General features: G+C 35.0%; 3 protein-coding genes across 3 annotated transcripts; 2 read left to right on the forward strand and 1 right to left on the reverse strand.

Annotated features, from left to right (window-relative positions):
- The first annotated feature begins 1573 nt into the window (after positions 1-1573).
- LOC21388648 (casein kinase 1-like protein HD16) lies at positions 1574-11021 on the forward strand. Its single transcript, XM_024163439.1, has 16 exons — positions 1574-2312; positions 3321-3449; positions 3573-3646; positions 3806-3875; positions 3968-4023; positions 5197-5268; positions 5352-5446; positions 5541-5607; positions 5694-5823; positions 6088-6306; positions 6407-6549; positions 8952-9126; positions 9251-9341; positions 9934-10091; positions 10324-10512; positions 10662-11021. The coding sequence occupies exons 1-16, from the start codon at positions 1875-1877 to the stop codon at positions 10719-10721; spliced, it is 2166 nt and encodes a 721-aa protein (XP_024019207.1). The 5' UTR covers positions 1574-1874; the 3' UTR covers positions 10722-11021.
- A 1718-nt stretch (positions 11022-12739) lies between these two features.
- On the forward strand, positions 12740-16371 carry LOC21388649 (protein PHOTOSYSTEM I ASSEMBLY 2, chloroplastic). The gene is made up of 5 exons (XM_010094859.2): positions 12740-12956; positions 13254-13345; positions 14041-14206; positions 14943-15035; positions 15748-16371. Exons 1-5 carry the CDS (start codon positions 12890-12892, stop codon positions 15876-15878), a joined length of 549 nt encoding a protein of 182 aa, XP_010093161.1. The 5' UTR covers positions 12740-12889; the 3' UTR covers positions 15879-16371.
- A 226-nt stretch (positions 16372-16597) lies between these two features.
- On the reverse strand, positions 16598-21293 carry LOC21388650 (metal tolerance protein 4). Its single transcript, XM_010094860.2, has 7 exons — positions 21037-21293; positions 20029-20198; positions 19457-19655; positions 18364-18542; positions 18125-18275; positions 17354-17484; positions 16598-16938 (listed from the first exon to the last, which is right to left on the reverse strand). Exons 1-7 carry the CDS (start codon positions 21251-21253, stop codon positions 16759-16761), a joined length of 1227 nt encoding a protein of 408 aa, XP_010093162.1. The 5' UTR covers positions 21254-21293; the 3' UTR covers positions 16598-16758.
- Positions 21294-21926: the final 633 nt, after the last annotated feature.

Below are 21926 nucleotides of genomic sequence, written 5' to 3' on the forward strand. Positions count from 1 at the left end.
GGATGTAGTCAAAATTAACATGCTTATAAATAGAATTTCAAAAGTTATCTTGTATATATAATAAATGTTATATACATTTACATAGAAGCTCAAAAATTAATGTAAGTGTATTGTATATAGAATGATAATAAAGACATACATAGATATAAAATTGATTTACGTATTTTTCAAATTTAATAATTAAAAAAGTCCATGAATTTTATATGTTATTTATTATTATTTTTTGTATTTAATTAATTATTAATTTATATTTTTATTGAACCCTAAAGATATTTAAAAAAATTATTATCTTATACATTTAACGAGATTATTGATTTAGTATACTGGCAATATCAAAAGATTTTATTTAATAATAGAGATTATTAATTTATCGAACATTTCTTTATCAAAATTTACTGCACTTCAAGTATTATTCCTTTAAACTCTTAGAGCCTGTTTAGTTCACGTGTTATTGATTTTAGTATTTAAAATTTAAATTATTTATGAGAGAAAAATATTGTAACGAAATTAAAATTATGAATTTAAACGCACAAAACAAACAAACCCTTACATTAAAGAGTTCTTTATGAATTTGTAGACGCATCCAACGGCTGAAGCACTTTGTTTATACCCAAACAAGATAGGTCCATCGTTTTGAGTTTAACTCAAAAAAGTTTAAACTTAAGTTACAACTTATTTAAGTTCATGTTCTTTTGTAAAATTTAAGTTTTAATTTGAGTTTATGCCTAAAATCTGAGTTCAAGTTCCCCCCTTCACCTTAAGTTTATAAACTCAAACTCAAGTTAATGAACAATATTTTTTCTATTCTTAAAAACGCCATAAATTTTTCGTTTTAATTATGATTAAGATAATTTTGTATGCGTTTACAAGGAAGATACGAATAAAATCCCACCAATATACCCTACTAAAATTTTCCATTGCCATTGAGTTTTTATTAAAATACTATCCAAATACAAATTTAAGTTTTGACCCACTTAAATACAAACTTAAAAAGATTTTCAATTCAAACTATAATTCAAAATGTGCCAATCCAAACACAAACTCAAATTAGAATCCCAACTCAAATCATACTCAAATACGCCTTAACTTAAATTAAGATCTAAACTTAAGTCACTCTAACTCAAAAAATATAAATGAACAAGCCCTAAATTTTTCAAATATGCTTTAGCAGGGATGTTTGGTTGGAGGATTCAAACAATGATTTGAATCATGGTTCATGGTTCGCTACAGTATTTTCTCTCATAAAAAATACACATAAATCAAAAATGATTTTAATCACATGATTATAATCCATGAACTAAACGTTAATTTTTTTGGCGGGTTTGAATCACAGTTGAAACATGACTTTATTTGTTTTGCGGATTTGAGTTTTTAATTCAAGTTAAGATATAATATTTTCTAAAAGCTTTTAATTATAACAAAAAAAAATTTCTGTGACATTTTTAAGGAGCTTTTTACTGTAAAAATTTAAAACTGAAAACTCAAATGTGTGAAATAACAAGGTTTCAACAGTTTTTTAAGTTTAAATGACGAAATTGTCCAGATGGGTGCTCTTTCCTTTGGATTGCTCGGTTCCTCTCGTTTCCCCACGTCATCCAACAGTTAGGTTGGGAAATTGGGATTCGCTCTCTCATTTCTTTCACTAATTTCTTCCTTCAAAGTTCAAACCCTAATTTCCTTCTCCCCCCAATTCAATCCCTCTCTCAAACGGCCTTCCCCTGCCGATTCGTCCTCAGTTTCCGACGATTCCGATCCGTTCGCATCACAAACTCCTTCTATTTCCAACTATGTCAACCTCTCTATCTGCCGTTCTCGACTAAGATAATGGTCGAAGCGTCGAGGTCTTCGTTTCAACCATTTTATGGGTCTGAGCAATGCCGGAGCTTCGCAGGCGAGTCCGCAGAGGCTGCGCTAGGGTAGCCGCCAGGGGATCGGACTCGGATTCTCCCCCTCTTCCTCCACCTCCTCTGAAGAATTACGTGAAGACTCGAGCCGCCGTCGCGAGAGAAGCCGCCGCCGCAGCGAAGGCCTCGCCGAGGCCGCGGAGAAGAGGAAGACTCGCGGGAGCAGGGAATAGGAGGTCGAAGAAGAGTAGGGTGCTTGTGATATCGGAGAGCGACAGGGAGTCCGAAGGTCAAGAGAATTTTGAAGAAGAAGGAGAAGAAGAAGAAGGAGAAGGAGAAGGGGAAGAAGAAGGAGCACGAAGAGAAGGATCAGGAAAAGCAGTTATGGCTGACGATAGTGGTGGGTTGAGCGCCAATAAGGCTGCTGGGCAAGAAGACGAGGGCACTACTGTGCCTTTTCCTGAAAAGGTATGTTCTGTTTTTTTTATTATTATTATTATTATTATTTTTACGGTGTTGGTTCTGATAAATTCATGTTTAGCACTTTTGTTTTAAGAGAGAAAACAATGGAGGAGTTTATCTTCAGCTAGTTGTGTTTGTTTTGGTGTTTTCCTCTAATTGTTTTAACTTGCTGCTCGTTTTTTTTTTTTTTTGCTGAAGTTTTGTTGGCCATGTTATTTGGCGCGGACCATCTAGTGGTTTAATTTGGTAAAAATTGCAACGTTTATAAGAGGAAAGTTTACAAATAGCAATTGTTTTTGGAATATTTCAGGAATAAAAGATTTACGTAGTAATTATTGTAATCATCTTCATGTTTTGTGCTGCAAAATTAGGTAATAATTATTGTAATTTTTGCTATTTGTAAACTGTTCCAACTTTGTTGCTATATTTCATAATATTATACTTTATATATGACTCAGCCTTTAATTTAAGGGCATGTTTGCTAATTCATAATGGATTGTGATCGGAAAAGGAAAGGGTAACGGTTTGAGATGGAAATAAGAGAAATAGGGAAGGGAATCAACTAATCAAGCGTTTGATCAAGTGTATGCTTATTCATTAGGAGTTAGAATTACATTCCTAATTTAGTAAGTAATCATTTGAATGGAAGGAAAAGGAAATACTTGACTCATTTCTCTTTACCTCGTCGCTTGGGGTGTGCTGTTGCTTTTTTTTTAATTTTTTTATACATGCTGTGCATATGCGTGTATTCATGCATTTCCTTATGGTTGCACTTCTTCTGCAACTTAAGTGTGTGTACTTAATTTATTGTCTACTCTCTTATTTATTTATTAAGTGGGTTATGCCATAATTGTGAAGTTGGGTCAGATTATGCAGTGGACTGATTGGCTATTGACGGATTTTGTTTTAATTAATTATTATACAAGAAAAAGATAGGTTTTAAATAACTTTCATTGTTGGCTGTTGCGTTCATGATCTTTTAAGTGTTTTGGGTATTTTTTTTCCTTTCTTAAGGTTCAAGTAGGAGGATCGCCTCTCTACAAGGTAGAGAGAAAGTTGGGTAAAGGAGGGTTTGGTCAGGTGTTTGTTGGTCGTCGTGTTACAGGTGGCAATGATCGCACATCTGGTCCGAGCGCTATGGAGGTTGGTTAAGCTCAGGTTTCCTTGTATTATGAGAACCCTGTATATCCAATGTGTAAAAATTAATTATGTTATGCATAAAAAACTGATGTTAGGACATTCTTTTTGAGTTTCTCCTTTTATCAGGTTGCTCTAAAATTTGAGCACAGGAACAGCAAAGGTTGCAACTATGGCCCTCCATATGAGTGGCAAGTGTACAAGTCGGTATTCTGTTTTCTTCTTTCTTCTCTCTCCGTTTTGCTCCCCTTATGATGCTTTAAGTTTCTTTTCCAAATACAGTAATATCTATAAATAAGCACAGACATCTCTAGTGATATTTGGTAACTCATGATTTTTATTTTATTTAATAATTAAAACAGCGCACTTGGTGGTAGTCATGGGGTGCCTAAAGTGCACTATAAAGGAAGATCCGGTGATTATTATGTTATGGTATGGCCAACTTTTTGTGTATCCTATCTTCTTTGCTGTCTCTTCGATATGTTTTACTGATTGAACTTTTTTGGTTGTGACATGTATCGTAGGTTATGGATATGCTAGGACCCAGCTTATGGGATGTATGGAATTCTTCTGGGCAGGCGTAAGTATTCTAGATTATAAAGCTCTGTTCTTATTCTTAAGACTTGCCCATGTCTTTTAGTTTTTATCTTTGGATTATCAATTCAACTATGTCATCGAGTTAAGATGAATAGCTAGTATTGAATTTGCAAGGCTTGTGCTGTGAATTTGTGTGGAGACAAGCTCAAGAAGATTTTTTTTTCTTTAAAACAAGTTAGCCTAGGAATTGAAGCAATTCACTTAATTAGGAAAATATGGTGTGTTGAAGAACGGTAAGAACCGCAAACCACAAGGTTATTTTGTAATTTAGTTTCTAGTTTTTCATTTGCTGTTTTATATAACTATTTCTTGAGTGTCAGCTTTTCTCTTGTATTAATCTTGTATTCTTCTGTTTATTCACCATAAAGGTTTTTCCCCTTATTTAAGAGAAAAAAGAGAACACAGAATCATGTGAATTACAATATACTTGATCCAATGAACCAGTTAAACGCGTTTATGTTATATTGTAAAGTTTACAGCATCCCTATGGGTGTCGTCTGACGAAGCCTTTAAGGGTTTTTCTTTCTCTTTGGTTGTTTTGCATTGGAAAGATGTGATTGGTTTCTAATTTTTGGCCTGTTAAGACTTTATTTTTGTTTCATTACTTTTCTAGTAGCGAGGATACCTTATCCTCCTCTCTTGTATTAGACTTTTACTGATTTTTATAATAAAAAAAAAAACTGAATTAAGGTAGATATATGACGTACCGATGGACATCCTAACCAAAAAGGCTTGTGCTGCTGAGGTTGTTAGGCTTCTAGAGGAAATTATTGACTTCTCTTTGTGCGATAAGTTTGGTATCGCATGTTTCTAGAGTATCTCTGGGGTTTTGAAATGGATATTATCTGCTAGTACATAACTTATGTATTTTAGCTACTCTGAAACTAATGAAGCTACGTTTGTTTGTTTGTTTCATAGATTCTTTCCATTACTTTCCTTTGCCTTTTGGAGACACCTATTGCAGACATATAGTGTTCAGTATAGTCCACATCCGCATTAGTTCCTGAGCTCTTCTCCGCCCCCACCCCCCACCCCCCACCCCCCCTCTCTTTTCTTTTTTTATCATAATCATATTCAAGACGTGTTATATACTCAATATTGTTTCACTTGAGAGACCTAATTTCAGATATATTTATCGAAACGTATGTATATACAGGATGTCTGCGGAGATGGTGGCCTGTATTGCTGTTGAGTCCTTGTCAATCCTAGAGAAGATGCACTCAAGAGGGTATGTGAATGCATCTTCTTGAGTTATTTATTTACTTGTAATAGTACTTTGAAATTTCAACTTACAACTCTGTTTATTATCAGTTATGTGCATGGAGATGTTAAGCCAGAAAACTTTTTACTTGGTCAGTCATCTACACCACAAGAGAAAAAGTTGTTTCTTGTTGATCTTGGTCTAGGTGAGTACAGTTCCTTTCATCTTTACAGTTTTATTTCAGTTGTTTCATGTGCTTCACTTTCTTATGTTTTCTTTGTTATTACTTGATTTTTCAGCAACAAAGTGGAAAGACAGCTCTAATGGGCAGCATGTTGACTATGATCAGCGTCCTGACATGTTTAGGTGAATTTGTGATTGCAGCTTTTAGGGTGTAGTTTGTCATGTTACTCTTTAACTATGATTATAATTCCTCTCTGTTCAACCTTTAGAGGAACTGTTCGATATGCTAGCGTTCATGCTCACTTGGGAAGAACTGCTAGTAGAAGAGACGATCTTGAATCTCTTGCATATACTCTGATTTTTCTTCTCCGAGGCAGGCTACCATGGCAAGGTTATCAGGTATGACCTGGGATGCTACTTTAGAGTATGCTCGATAAATGAACGCATTTAGTCCCTTAATTGATTTTACTATTGTTATTATTTTTCTTTTATCAAACTTGTTTGAACTTTCTGCCTAAGACCGTTTGGCGTAGTGGCACTGGGGTTTGGGCAGGGCGTTGGGTGGCGGTTGCGGGATTCATTCCGGCCTTGCATTAAAAAAATAAAAATAAAAATAAAAGAAATAAACTTGTTGGAACTTACTTTTATTCTGGTTCCTCTCAGGGTGATAACAAATCATTCCTAGTTTGCAAGAAAAAGATGGCAACTTCTCCAGAAATGTTGTGCTGCTTCTGCCCTCAACCTCTTAAGCAGTTTCTTGAGATTGTGGTGAATATGAAATTTGATGAGGAGCCTAACTATTCGAAGCTAATATCTCTGTTTGAAGGTTTGATAGGATCAAATCCAGCTGGTAGGCCACTAAAAATTGACGGTGCTCAAAAGGTAAAATTGTATAAACATACGGATTAGCTTTTGTTCTTGGGAATTCCATTGTTCCCATAATACATACTTGTATTTATAATTTCAATGTAACCATTGCTAGATTATTAGTCAAGTTGGACAAAAGCGTAGTAGATTGAATGCTGATGAAGAAGATGACGGGCAACCAAGGAAGAAGGTTCGTATAGGAGTTCCTGCGACACAATGGATTTCAGTTTACAATGCTAGGCTTCCAATGAAACAGAGGTGGAATACCATTTGTTATACGATTTTATTTTCTCCCATCAAAGTACCTTTGGTCGCATCTCTACTATGCATAATTTTTTTTTTCTTTGTTGCATTTGAATGATTCTTTTGGCTTCTCATATTTGAAACTCTTTTGGGTAAATCTAATTGGTTTGCTATTAAAATTTTCAATGTCTCAATATCTTTTAAAACTCTCTCTGTAATAGCCCCCTCAATCTCTCAGGCTCTCTCTCCCTGCCCCTCTCAATTCTCAGGCTCTTTACTTCAGATTTAGGGATTGTGAGGAATTGAGTGTAACTTGGCATCAATAAGCTCAATAGAATCCTAAAGCTAGACAAGCGTGGTCGTGTATGAACCTTTAAGCTTTGTAAGTGGTCCTCATTACAGTTGCTTACTCTGCTCTTTTTCTTGTCGTACAAAATCTCCTTCATGTGCCTTTTGATATTGAAGAATGCTAATTCCATTCACTTCATAAATAAAAGTCCATCAATAGAATGCCCTTGGAAATCAATTCTTTCGGTGGTTGATATTTTTTTTCCAAAGGATTAAATGGAAGATAGGATTGGGCGAATTTGTTTGGTTTTGGGAAGATTGTTGGAGTGAGGGTGAACCTTTGTGTTCCAAGATTTCCTGCCCTATATAGGGTTTCCTTAATGAGCAGCCAATTGTAAGATTTATCTCTGAAAACAATTCCTTAAGTGTCAGCTTGTGGAATTTTGGGTTCATAAGGAGACTAATGGACAGAGAATTGAGGGAGGTGTCAGAATTAACAACTATCATGGTGAGGGTCAGAATTCATAGCGCGATTCAAGACAACAGGGTGTGGAAGCCGGGCACTAACGGGATATTCTCAGTCAAATCACTTTTCCATTCATTGACACGCGATCCTTCATTTCCGCAATTCCTTTTTTTTCAAAAATATATGGAAATCTCGGGCTCTGAGCAAAGTTAAAGTCTTCTGTTGGTTGATTGCCCTTAACAAAATGAATTCTCATGAGTCGTTGCAACGTCGAAGCCCATTTATTTCGATATCTCCGGGGTGGTGTTACTTGTGTAGGAATGATGGGGAGACGACTGATCACTTGTTTCTTCACCGTACTTATTCCAGAAAGATTTGGTCTCTCTTACTTAGGGAGTTTGGTTTCCCTTTGGCGACTCTAGAAAGATGTTTTGAAGTGATGATCTTTTCCCCTCCATCTGGATATAGTCAAAGGGGGTTTGATAACGTGGAGGGCTGCGGTTTTAGCTATTTTTTAGGGTTTGTGGTTGGAGAGGAACAATAGAATTTTGAGAACCAAAAGGAAGACGAAGAGGTTCTTTGGGATAAATAAAGTACTGGGTCACGTTATAGGTATATAGAGATAAAGAATTCGGGTAGCCAATTTTTTCGGAGTTCCTTAGGAACTGGGGTCACTTTTTATAGATTTGTCCTAGGTGTTTTGTTTTTGGTTTACTTATATGCTGTTTTTCCTGTATAGTGGGAGCTTGGTTCGGTTGAGGATAACTCTTCATCTTCTCTCCCAGTTCTCTTTCGTTAATTTGTTAATTTATTAATAGTCTCCTAAAAAAAAATCTAACTGGTTTGCTACTATCTATTAGTAATGTTCAGCATTTTCATTTTTCTTTTTAAATGCTTGAAAGATGCATATACACTGCAAGTCTGGATATAAACTTCACATGGTCAAACTGGCATCTATCCACATTCATATTTTGGTTTAACTGCATCAAGTTAGAGGTCTCAATATCTATCTATTTATTTATATTCAAGACATGTCGCAGAAAAAAAAAAGAATATTTTGATAAGTGGCTACGTAATGTTATGTTGTTCAAGCAAGCATTTGATTTTAGATTTTACCTTCAGATGAATATTGCCTTTGCTGCTGTTTGAGGTTTTTTCCTCTCCTGCAAAGCACCACTATCTCATTACAAAAGAGCTTGTCATTACACAAGGATATTGACCAGTAAATATGATTGGAAAGGAACCGTAGTAATTTTTTAGGATATCAGGGAAGAAAGTACTGTAGTTTGGGATAAAGTAAAATTTGGGTTGCTATTTGGGTCTATCAGGATAAGGTTTTTCGTAGCCTACTTTTTTCTGATCTAGTTAGGGGTTTGGCTCCAATATCCATGTTTGTAACTCTTCCGCTTATAGTTTGCACATGATTCTATATATTCTAGCGTTAGTGTACTTTGCCTCGCTATGAATAAGTATGCTGTCCATCCAATTGTCTGCATACTCAAGAAAGAGGAGAAACAAAAGTAAGGAAAAATGAAATAGAATTTTTGACATAACAATCTTTACTTTGGAGGTATGTCCCTTGTCAAAGGCGCAAGACATTGTAGTGTCCACTTTCTCTGTAATCTTTGTTGCCTGATGACATGCTGATCTAATGTCTCTTTAGGTACCATTACAATGTGGCTGATGCGAGGTTGGCACAACATGTGGATAAAGGTGTTGCAGATGGTCTGCTTATAAGTTGCGTGTCATCTTGTTCTAATCTATGGGCACTTATTATGGATGCTGGAACTGGTTTTACTAGTCAAGTTTATGAACTTTCGCCATTCTTCTTACACAAGGTGTATTTTTTTGTGCTGTGTAATCCTAGACCTAGTTCTGATTGTCTTGTCTATAGTCCTTGTGGTCGTGTTGAATACTGTTCTTCTGGGGCAATTGATTCACTTTCTGTTCCAAATACCACAGGAATGGATCATGGAGCAATGGGAAAAGAATTATTACATTAGTTCTATTGCGGGTGCCAACAATGGAAGCTCGCTTGTTGTGATGTCTAAAGGTTTGTTCTCTTTACCATTATTAGCTATACTTTTTTTTTCCCAGCCGCACCAGTTTGACGAGTCCAATTAAGTTTCCTTCCAAGAGCTGTCAGATTCTTTTGGCATTAGCATTCAGAAGCATCTTTTGAAAGAGAGAGAAGAAAAAAAGGAAAAAAGAAACAAAGACATGGAAGGAAAAAAACTAAAAAACGAAAAAGGGAAAAAAAGTGAAGAAAAAATTTAAGGAAAAAAAAAATTAAAAAACGAAAATTTAAGTAAAAAGGGAAAAAAACCAACAAAAAAAAAAAACAAAAAAGACGAGAAAAAGGAAAAGGAAAAGGACTCTTTACTTGTGTGGGTTTGTGTGGAAAATAGCATGGTAGATATGAAGTTGTAGGTTGGCTTAGTTAGTAAAATGTTTTTTTGTGCTCAAATCCCAACTTTACTGGGGATGCTGGCTTTAATCCAATGGTTACATCCCATAATTCAGCTAGTAAGCCTTCAGCAAATTCTGTGAGGGAAAGGAATATTTGCAGACTTGTTTTAGTACTTTTATGCATCTTTTGATACGAGTTTGTACTCCAATATCCAACCTCGTACCATATCTTACAGGAACCCAATATTCTCAACAGTCTTACAAAGTAAGTGATTCCTTTCCCTTCAAGTGGATCAATAAGAAATGGAGAGAAGGGTTTCATGTGACCTCGATGGCAACTGCTGGGAGTCGATGGGGTGTTGTCATGTCCCGCAATGCTGGCTTCAGTGATCAGGTCTACCTATATTATCTCTGTTCTTTCTCTTCCTCCAATTACATTATTTCCAATTTTTACTCATGGTCTTTGTCCTTTGTCATTCACTTTCAAATCACCGTTCCGTTGCATGGTGCTTTTAATTTGAAGTTTCTCTAGTCTCTTGAATATTCTTTTGCATTGTAATATATCCTTTAGTCCTCATTGTAAATTCTTATAATTGCTATGTCCATTCTCTATTTACAACATACAGGTTGTGGAGCTCGATTTTCTCTATCCAAGCGAGGGCATTCATAGACGTTGGGATAGTGGTTACCGTATAACAGCCACAGCTGCAACTTGGGACCAGTCTGCTCTTATTCTAAGCATTCCCAGGCGCAAACCTGGGGATGAAACTCAGGAAACTCTGCGTACTTCGCAGTTTCCGAGCACACATGTTAAGGTATGTATGAACCTTATTTAAGCAAGTTGATGGACCTTCGAGGATAAGTAAAATTTTTTAGGGTGAATGATGTTGGTATTTTCTTCTGGACTTCGAAAGGAAAGACCAAGAACCGTGTCTCACAACCGGATTCTATTTTCGTTTTGCAGGAAAAATGGGCCAAGAATCTTTATCTTGCTTGTCTATGCTATGGCCGAACTGTATCTTGATTCCTTTTGTACTTTTGCGAGGGATTTGTTTCCAATAAGAAAATATAAATTTTGTCACTTCTCCCCTCAGTTGGGTTTCTCATTTCAACATGTGTAAAAAAAAGGGGGGTTGTAGTCTGTTCGACTTTAGCTGCAGCAGCACACAAAAAGGGAAAAAAAAAGTTTGTATTTTAGGTTTCAGCTGCAGCAACACAGACGTTTATTTTAATTTATTTTTCTTAAGTTGTATGTGTCTGAATTTAATTAGTTAGTTCCTACATGCCAACACCTATAATCTATGCCCTTTTTCTTTTTTCTTTCCTTTTTTTTTTTCTCCCATTTAAATATCTTTGATATATATTATATATAGCTGAGTGAGAAGTAGCAGTCCTAGGAATAGGATTGTCCCATTTTATTATAATATTGGGAAAATTGTGTCTAGATCCCACGAAGCTACAGTTTAAACCACCCAAAGAAAAAAAAAAAAAAACAGCTCAATTCAAAATTGGTGTATTTTGTTATATAAACATGTACCTGTAACCTGTTGAAGGCACGTGCTCTAGAGCAATTATCGAGTTAAATGATTATTATGCATTTTGGTTATTTACACTATCCTGTACTTGTCTTACTATAGCACTTGTCTAGCTTTGAAATCCGATATTCAGTAAAAGGCGCTGATGATTCTGAAGTATATACAGTTTTGACTCTTCTATTATGAAACTGTCCATTTTCAAACAAAATGTAGCGCAAAAAATGGCTCTGCAGGATTTTGAAAGAGATAAAATTCCCGTTTAGTTCGTTGGTTTGAATTTTGTTGATTCGAATTTTTTTTGTTTGAATAGAAAAATTCAAATTGTGTGTGTGGTTTAAATTGTAGTTCAAATTGACGTTTGAATGTGTAGTTAAAATTTTAATTTAACAGGAAATAAAATTTGAATTAATGTTTGATAGGTGTGAAAAACAGTGTTTTTTTTTACTGTTTAAAAATGGTTTGAACTGTTGAATTTAAAGAGAGAGTTAAATTCTAAGTTAGACAGTTTAACTCAGTTTAAACATAGAATATAATTTGAATTACGAGTTTACTAAATAAGATTCACTGTTTGAACTAAACTGAGTTAAACTAGTTAAGGGGGCAAAATAAATTTAAAAGAAAATAATAAGTATGTTTAAAAAACTTATTCTGAAAGGAAAAAAGGAAAAAGAAAAGCAAATATGTTTAGTTTTATTATTGTTATGATGATGATGATGATTATTATTATTATTATTATTATTATTATAGACCTGTTTTCCTTTTTTATTTTTCTCGATCAAATGTCTTTTTTTTTTCTTTTAAAAAAAGTAACTAACAGAGGGCTCAAAATTGTATATTTTAGAGATCACGTAATCGTCTAAAACTGAATATCGATGGCGAAATTGAGACAAATGTATATCCATTGGAGCCAATAGTGACAATAACAGTATAAATTTCATTCAATTTAGGGCTAAGAACATTAATCTTTGGAATACGACTTTTATAAAACTTCAGCGTACATTAATCAGGTGAGTGTTAAGGTCAGGACACGTTGAGACATACAAAAATTTGAAGGTTTTATTTTATTTTATTTTCTATAACAAATTGTTTAAAGAGGATTTCATTTCAATGTTTACAGGTATAAGATACTATTTATCATTGTTAGTAAAGTAATTATAGAATATATTAAAATTTTCGTATAACACAATAATACCTAAGCTAATACTTTTAAAACGTATGAGGATATTAAATACCAAGGATTTTGAACACTAAGCAACACGTCATTTAAACATGGAATAATGGTCTCAATTCACATATCCACTAAACATTTGAGCTAGCCTCAATTGACTGTTCGACGTTGAAACGCGTTTTCAGGTACAAAGTCGTTTTTGCTTTGGGGGAAAGATGTCGTTTGGTGGTTAAAACGTCATGTCATTTTTTTTTGTTTGTTTGGGATACGTGGTGTCTTCCTAGTCCTTTTAAATAATAATAACAAAAAAAGGACAAGAATCTGCGGGAACCAATGGCAGATAGGATAGCCATAAGCCATGCCAGCCAAAACATGACAACTGCAGTGCAAACGCAATGAGTATTTTCACTTGTAAAATTATCTTGTTTCAGTTTCCTCGTTTCTGTCCCACAAAGATCGGAATACAGAGGAAGGAAGAAAAGAGCAAATATGGCGTCTTCTTCTCATCTCTCAGCTATCCCACAACGCCTCTCTCAACCCTCTTCTTCTCCTCTCTGTGAGTCTCTCTATATCTCTGTGATGAAATGATGAAATTAGAGTATAAAACTTAAATAGATTAAGCCTCTGGTTTTAGAGAATAAAGTATGATGGATTCAGTCACTGGACACCCAAATCCATATATCTTCATTCTTTTGGATTCAATTCTTTGTTTTTATAAATATGCAAAAGTGGAATGAGAGGTGGATGGTTCTGAAAAAAAAAAAAAAATGATAAAACAAAAGAAGCCATTAATGCTTTGTGTTAGTGGGAAAGACTTGTTCCAACTGTTATTTGCCTTGCCTAAACGTGGCAGTGCACTCGAAGGCAGTTGGGGTCAATGTGAGATCAAGTTTTGAAAATGAGAGCTGCAATACAAGGGATTCAGGCCACTCAAAACCTCCCAAGGTAAGGCCTCCAGCCTCCATGTATCTTACTATCTATTCAATTAACATTGGTTTTATTTATTTTATTTTATCTATTTATTTTAATTATTAAATATAGTACTTTTGTTTACAAGTGAACATGGCATTACAAATGGTGCTCATTGTGGATAATTTTTGCACATTGCCTGTTGTATAACGGGTCCCAATTCTTCTGCTGTATTCTTGTGTTAATATGCTTGGATTCCTCCAAAGTCCAAATTAGCGGGTGCACTATTAGCTGGGATACATTGAACATGCCGAAACTTAACCCCAGGGTGGCCACCACTACCTACTGATATGGAAACTGCCTTAACTCTTGATGTTTTCCAAATTGATGAGATAAATTTATTTTCTGTGAGATTGTGAAGCTTAAGGCTTAATTTGGAATTGTTATGCTTTTGAAGTACCATGTGTACTTCTGGCAGACGTAGAAGTAGAAGCGGAAATTAAAAGCTAAAAGATCTAATGTTTAAATGTGAAAACTGCTTTTAGGGACTCCGAAAGCAAATATCAAATTGGCCCTTAGTCTCATGAGACCACAATTTAGTCTCTCCGTGCTTTTTGATTGCTGTTTTAGCTTTGGTTAGACATTGCTTACAATATTCTTTTACAGTTGAGTTATGCTAAAATTTGAAGAGGCTCTACTTTAATCCAATATAGGTTATTTTTTGACCACAGGGATCGCAGTTGCCGATCACTCGGCGTTTGTGTCTCACATGTTTGTGTTCAAGCGTTGCTTTAATAAAAGACTTTGGCACTTCTGGTCCCGTAACTAAAGCATCAGCGCTGGATGGAAGGGAAAAACCCGTGTGTCGAAATTGTAATGGAAGTGGAGCTGTGCTTTGTAAGTTGTATAGAGTTTGTTGTTACTTCGACATTCATCTTTTGTACTCGGTTGCAGGTGATATATTTTTGGTTGTGGTGCTTGTTGATGGATTTCTGTTATTGATTCTTTCAACGTTGTTTCTTATCTTTGTCTATATTGTTAATGAGCGTTGAGATTTAAGGTTTTTTCTTTATAGAATGGTTGCAGTATTTTCTGTATGGCCTCAAAATTGTTTGAATTCTAAGCAAATGTCTTTTATCCAGTGTATTGATGATAATGTACAGGTCCAAAAAGGCAGCAACAAAAGCAAATTTTGTAGTTGATTTTTTTCCTCAAATAGAAAGTTCTAGTTTTGCACATTTATTCTGTCAATGTCCACTGAACTAATTTTTTTTTTCATCAAATCTAATTATTCCCATTTCTTGTTGATCGAAATATTTATCAAATTAAAATATCCGAACATGCTTTTGTATGACGCACACATACACGCTTTACTTTGGCTCGTGAAAGAAGAAACAACTACGCTTGTTCCTCTGACCCCTTCTACTGTTCTACATTTCTTATATTGAAAAGTTTAACATGAATCTTGGAGAATAGTGTTGTTTGTTGTTGCTGGATGTATCTTATTTTTTCTTTCAGGAAAAGAAGTGTGCTATAATGGATAGAAAATTCAGCGCATAATAATAATAATAATTATTTTAGTACTTACGGCATCCCTCTCGTCCATGGAATGTTGATTTTTTCTTCCATTTAGGTGATATGTGTGGTGGTACAGGAAAATGGAAAGCTCTCAATAGAAAACGCGCCAAAGATGTTTATGAGTTTACAGAATGTCCAAATTGTTATGGTATGTACTTTTCTGTATTGTCTCATGCCTAAAATATGTCATGTACTTTTTTAAGTTTCAAATCTCTAGAACGGGTCATGATTTATGAGTTAGTTCTCTTGCTAATTCTGTGAAAGGAAACATGTCAAGTCCTTGCAAAGCACATTGATAATCCAATATGATTTAATTCATTGATAATCAAACGATAGTTGTAAGAATTTTTATGTTAATCCAAGGCTTTTAAGTTGTTCTACTAAGAAAAATGAAACAAAACAATTTTTGCAACAAACAGGTTCCTTCTCCTAAAAATCTCTGTGTCTCGGTTTAAGTACAGATGGGCCAGAAAACTAAAGCGTTTTAGTTAGCATACTAAAACAAAACCTCCTATTAGCTTATATTTTGGGGAATGTTCAAACCTGGAAATCGCGAATCACGACCTATCCAATCCATGTTTTCCAATACCCTTGCTACTCTTCATGTCCGCATTCAAATGGGAAGGAGTGTGAGAAATCTTTCAAAAGGTTTTAACAGCCTTGGGAAAAGGGTAATTTTGATGACCATAAAAATCCTTCGGAAAAATGAAAGCATGTTGTTGCATAGGTGGTCCTTCTGCTCTATGCTCTTGAAAATGATTGAAAATGTTTCGCAACTTTTCACGCTCTTCCCCTGGAGTTTTCTTGCTCGCATAATGCATTTTCTTTGTCAGTTGATTGTTGTTCGTCTTTGTGGACAGGGCGTGGAAAACTTGTTTGTCCTGTTTGCTTAGGGACTGGTTTACCGAACAATAAGGGACTTCTTCGGAGGCCTGATGCGCGGAAGCTGCTCGATAAGATGTACAATGGTCGACTATTGCCAAATTCTTAAGTGAGTTCTACAACTCGTTAACTCGTAAAGAAGATCTACCATGTGTTGTACATCATGTTAGAAGGGCAAATTATTGAAGACCTGTATGGATAGCAAAGCTTCCATTGCTAGACTATTGTTTGTCTGGGACTTTGCTCTTAAAACACAAATTTTGAAGAACGGGGAATTTTATTTTTTAAAACTCTTTGTGCTTTGTAGCACCTGAGGCTGAGGAAAGGTTTGGTTGATAGTTGTGTGATTTGGTCGACAGAGGGGCAGGTGGTAGAAAACATTTGCTATTTTATTGTTCTTTTGACCCGGTTCTATTTATTTGAAGCAAAGCATAGCTAATTAATTTCCAAACTTTTACACGCTTGTGTTAAGTTTTGCTTTTAAGCCTGAATATGACAGCATTGATAATATGTGATCACAGAGAGTGATAACTGTGTATAGCACATGACTATCTCGATTGAGCCCAGTTTCCATAATGTCATATATTTACAGTCAAAACCTATACAGCTGATTGAACATGAGAAGCTTCCTATAATTTTGGTTTTCTCTTGTCCATTGAAAGCGGGAACATTTCAATTTGAGTTGCAATTTTCATGGAATGAATTCTCAACTATTCCCAAAAATTATAGAGAACTACTTAGCTTGTTAGTTTTCTTCAAGTATCCCAACTAATGGATTTGGTGTTTTATTTATTTATTTTTTTGTGCTGATGTGGTGTTCTAATTTGATTGACACAAAAACATGTATTTTTTGTTTGTACACCATGACGAGCAGAAGAATATTGACTCATCATTGTAATTTCTCAAATAAATATCTTTCGACAACAAAAATGATGCGACATTACAAATGGAAAGACGGTCGTTTGACTCTCAAAGTCGGGTATTGTGAATCAAGGCTGAGAATTTGGCAGTTTGTGAAGTACAGAATGCTCTGGTTTGTGCTCACATTCAAAGTCAAGATGAACAAATGCCCGCTCAACTTCTGGAAGCTTCTCGATCTTTATTTGCAAGGTCTCCCCAATCATGTGTGCCTCTTTTAGGGGCAAGTCCTCCGGAAGTTCAATGTCAACCTGTTTCAACAGACACAGTAGTGACCACTAAAATCTAAAAGAAATTAATGAACGTGTGACTTGCAAATGTTAATTGATTATCTTTTCCATTGTGATGTGAGCAAAAGTAGGATACTACGGTTCACATACCGTCAGATTAAGTAAAGACAAACGTGCCAAGTGCTATAATGTGTTTAATCTTCGTCCCCGCGACGAAGCTATGGAGTTCTATAACGATGTAAATCCGCATGTATCTTGGTACACATCTAAAGCGTGTAGAGAACTTACAGGTGAACCTGTTGATAAAGTTGCATATTTCTACTTTATTTTAGCTACGGAAATCTAATATGATTACTGAACTAGTGGAAAGTGACACTTTTAGATGAAAAATAGGTAGATAACTTTCTACAGTTCCAGAGTAGACAAAATGACCAACCTCTACAAAATAAAGAACGCCAAATGTGTAAGCACGAACGGTGTCAATACGCTTAACTTGAGGGTGCCTTATCACAAGATAAGTTAACTTCTGCAAGACTTCGGGAGGGGCAGATTGTCCCACGAGTGACACTGCATCAAGAGAATACGACTTCAACTAGTTCATAGCCAACAAATAATAATAATAACAACAACAACAACAACATATCCAGTTATTTATATTGCAAGGAATACATTAAAATAAAACATTTGTGTTTTAAAAAAAAAAAAAATTTGATTAAGAAAGACACACACAAGAAAGACAATACCCATTTCTTTTCTTCCTTTCATAATATATGTTGTGAAATAATGCATTTGCGTTTTTTATTTTATTTTATTTTATTTTAAAATTGATTAAGAAAGACAAGCTTTTTGTTTTCTTCCTTTCATAATATATGTTGTGTTTCTCCTTCCTTTCCCCTTTTCTTCTTCCATTGCTCATCTTGTATCAGAACTTTTCAGAATAGAAGTATATTAAGGAAACAAATGAAAATATTTTCCTGGAAACTGATTAAACAATAAAAACATCAAAGGCATGCACAAGTTCAAACTGAGATCCTAGCACATGACAAAATTTTCCAAGGGGTATAATTTGACATTTTTCTTTTTTCTTTTGGTAACATTGGTTTGGAATGCTAGGAGATTTTCCATCCAGAAAATGGGACAATACTTCTTAGTTTGAGTCTGGAAAATTTTGTGACACCAAAGGAGCTGAGATGAGATGCATAGGTACCTGCATTTTCTAAAACCGTTGCAGACCAATTTGAAATTGTGTAAATGGCAAGAACAATGGCACCAGCTGGATCAACCCACCAGTAGAATTTGTCAGCAAGTACAGCCGCGACTAATCCCACCACATTTGTTATTACATCAAAATAGTGATCCTGATAATTGGCATTCGTAAGAAACCATACAACTGAATATGCATTTAATAAGAAGTAACATGGGAAAAGAAAAAAGAGATGAAAATACCTTTGCATAGGCACGGACAATCTTGTTTCCCGAGCTTTTGCAGTAAACCCAAAGGGCAAGTTTTACTACAGTTGCAGATATCATGATTGCGGACAACCAGACCAATTGCTCTAAGGACATCTTCTCAGAAGGTTCGTCTTTGATTAGCTGTTCTACAGCCTGGATGAATACCTGAAAGCCTGTGAAGTGAAACTTCAGTTGGACATTCCTGTCAAATAAAATCTAGAATAACTTAAGATAACTCTTTGTCTCAGAAAGGAGGGTCTTCTTTGAGGTTTCTCTGGCTGTTCAATGTTTAAAGCATTGAGGTCTTAAGTATTAGAGGTGTAGAACATAAAGACGTACTATGCTCCACATTTAGATGCCGCTTAGTTTATCTTTCTACAAATGCACACAGCATGGGGAATGAAAATGAGTATGAAGTGCTTCCCTTATTTTTCTTACCAGGTGATTTAAAATACTCTTTTTCCCCCATCTCATGCAAAGTTGAAACCATAACAAGATAAAACCTAAAAGTTACTTAGTGGGGGCATAAAAAAAAACCCTTGCCTGTCATTGTCCTAGAGAAATACATATCTTTCCTTCCTACATGACTCCAAAAATAAGCAGAAAACTTTCAAGCAGATATTTGTGATTAGAATGTATAACAAGAAAAAAAAAAAAAAAAAAAAAACTATATGTAAACTGAATAGGGGCGTTCCTCTTATTTATATCAAGCTGCGGTGATATTGTACAATGTCACCCAATGCTTTAGTACATATATAACATAAGCTTCATATTTATTCCTCTTTTCATCTACAACACATCTTCTTAAAGTTTTTGAGCTACTCCTTTGCGTCTTAATTAATATCTATGTACTTGGAATCCACTAACAGGAAAATACACAAAGTCTTTACAATTATTCATATCCATGTAGATAAGCCGATTTTTATCGTCTCCAATCTCGGCAACAACCATGGAGAGAAATTGGCATACACTGCCGAATTTGTGAAAAGTATGTTTGAAAAAAGGAGACAAGTCCACAACTCATAAATGAATAATAAAAGACAGAGATTCTATAAAAAGTATAGGATGTTATGCCACAATATCATACCTAGTGTAGCCATGACCGCAGCAAAAATGATTATTCCAACAGGCTGCACCCTCAATTTTCCAATTGGATATCTATAGATATTTATAGTTTTCATTGACAAGTGAGTGAACCAAAGTATGCCACCAGCCATTAGATCAAGTAAAGAGTCAAGTGTCGACGCTGCAATGGCTATGGACCCACTCTTGATGGTAGCATAGATCTGGACATTGCAATAGAAAATATAAAGTTTACTTGTATGACATCAGAATTAAATGATAACCTTTTTCATGCTTGACATAAAGTTTGTGCTTTCTCAAGTAAAAATTAGTAAGACGGGAAGAAAAAGAAAATATTTAAATGATGTTTCTGAGCTAAAAGTGTTTAACATAACCATCAAACACGAAGAGTTTCCTGTCTTGGATGTAACCCGAAAGATCAAAAGACAACAATGGAGCAGTAATGGTCCTTTGTTTTTTTTTTTTATAAAGGGGAAGAGTGTTGACTTACCTTAAGTGCCAAGATCAAAAGACAACAATGGAGCAGTAATGGTCCTTTGTTTTTTTTTTTTATAAAGGGGAAGAGTGTTGACTTACCTTAAGTGCCAAGAGAATTATGTTTACATAATTAGAGATCTTCATGGCTCTTTCATGTTGGGCTTGTTCCTCAAGATCTTCCTCATCAAGGCACTCTGATTGCACTATAGAATCAACTTCCTCGAAAGATTTCAGAGTTGCAAATTGCCTTTCATAGTATTCCTTTTCTCCTATAATAGATTACTCCTTGTAAGAGCAAATAAAGCACAAAAAGACATTCATTCTAGGCTCTCTTCATGTCCTTTGTTTTCTGAACAAGTACAAAGAGACACTAATGGCACTTGATACAATCATGCCACCTTTTATTGCTCAGAAACCAATAACTCTTCCTCTAGAACCTCAACAAGAAGAATGCCAAGAAGAAACCAAAGAGAGAAAAGAACAAAAATTCAAAGTAGTATTTTTGTTTCTTAAAAAAAAAGCAAGACAAAAAAAAAAAAAAAAAAAAGAAAGGAAACAAATTGTGTTCATACACACAAAATTAACAAGGCAAAAAAATGGGGAGTTAGAAAAGAATGAACTACTTATCAAACTGTTTCCGCATACTTTTTTAATCATTTTGACCATGTCCAACTATTAGAATCTGGTCTTGCCGGCCTACTGGAGAAGGTAAAAAAAAAAAGAGTTTATTAAGATTATAATATTTTCTTACCAACATGCCTTACAGATCCTTAATTAAGTAGCAACGAAAAACCATTATGACAAACTCACAATCCTCAGTTTTCTGACATGACAGAAAAAGAAAACCTTTTTTCTTCTTCTCATTTTCTAAGTAACCAACCATATACCGAGTTGAAAATTAACATAGACAGAGACAGAATAGTTTCAAAAAATCATTATCTAATTCTGATTCTTCATTACAGAGCGCATTTTCTCAGCAACACATTTTCCCACCCGCCAACAAAAACGAAAAAGAAAAAGAAACAAATAAACAAAGAGATTTTCATTTTCCCAAAGCGGCCAAAATTTTCTCGGTAACCAAACAGAGGTGAGAGTTGGAAAACAGACCTGAAGTCAAGGCTTTGGTCCGCGAGAGGTCGAAGTCGTAGGGGCTAGACTCGACGTCCAGATCATCTCTGACCTTGTCAGGTAGTCTCGAGACGAACTCGGTCCTGAGCGAGTTGACTGAGTACCTCCGACTCAGTGACCGATTCCGTCGACCGTTTTCACTCGGTCTCCGACCTAGAAGCGGTGCTTTGGGACTCACCTCCGAATTTCCCTCCATTGTTTTGTTTTGTTAGGGAGAGAGAGAGTGAAGAAGAAGAAAGAAGAAGAAGAGAGAAGAAGAAAGGCTCAAAGAGGAGAGGATATATATAATATATAATTGAATTTCGCACAAAAAATATAATTAATTGTTATTTATTTATATTTAAATTCTCAATAAAATATAAGAATGACACGTGGGCGCATGTAAGAGTGAGATTTGTCTGGTCCTACCACTACTTTAACTAGTATTTTATAAAGTCATGCTTACGGCATTGTTTTTTTGTTTTTTTCCTTTGCTATATCAATCAAGAGTATCTGTCCAGTCAGCGTAATAAACATAGCCGTTAGATTACTAGTTGGACGGTCAGGAAAGAAACTTATCTACAAAAAATAATAAAGAATAAATTAAAAAAAGTTTGAATTCAATATATGAGAATTTAATATTTTGCTAATCAATATGAGAATCTTATTTTTGAGGGTAAGAAAAATGAGAATTAAAAGCACCCTATTAAATTCGGATAAATTAGTTTACAAGTTGAAAAAAAAAAAGAGTTTACAGATTTGACCATAGTACAATATATGTATATCATATTCAATATTTAGGGGGAAAAAAGTATGACGTCATATATTTGTGCTGACTTTTAAAAAGTCAACTCCGAGATTTATTTATTTATTTTTAAAGATAACTCCAA

The sequence above is a fragment of the Morus notabilis genome, unplaced genomic scaffold, assembly GCF_000414095.1.
Source record: "Morus notabilis unplaced genomic scaffold, ASM41409v2 Scaffold435, whole genome shotgun sequence".
Taxonomy (NCBI): Eukaryota; Viridiplantae; Streptophyta; class Magnoliopsida; order Rosales; family Moraceae; genus Morus; species Morus notabilis.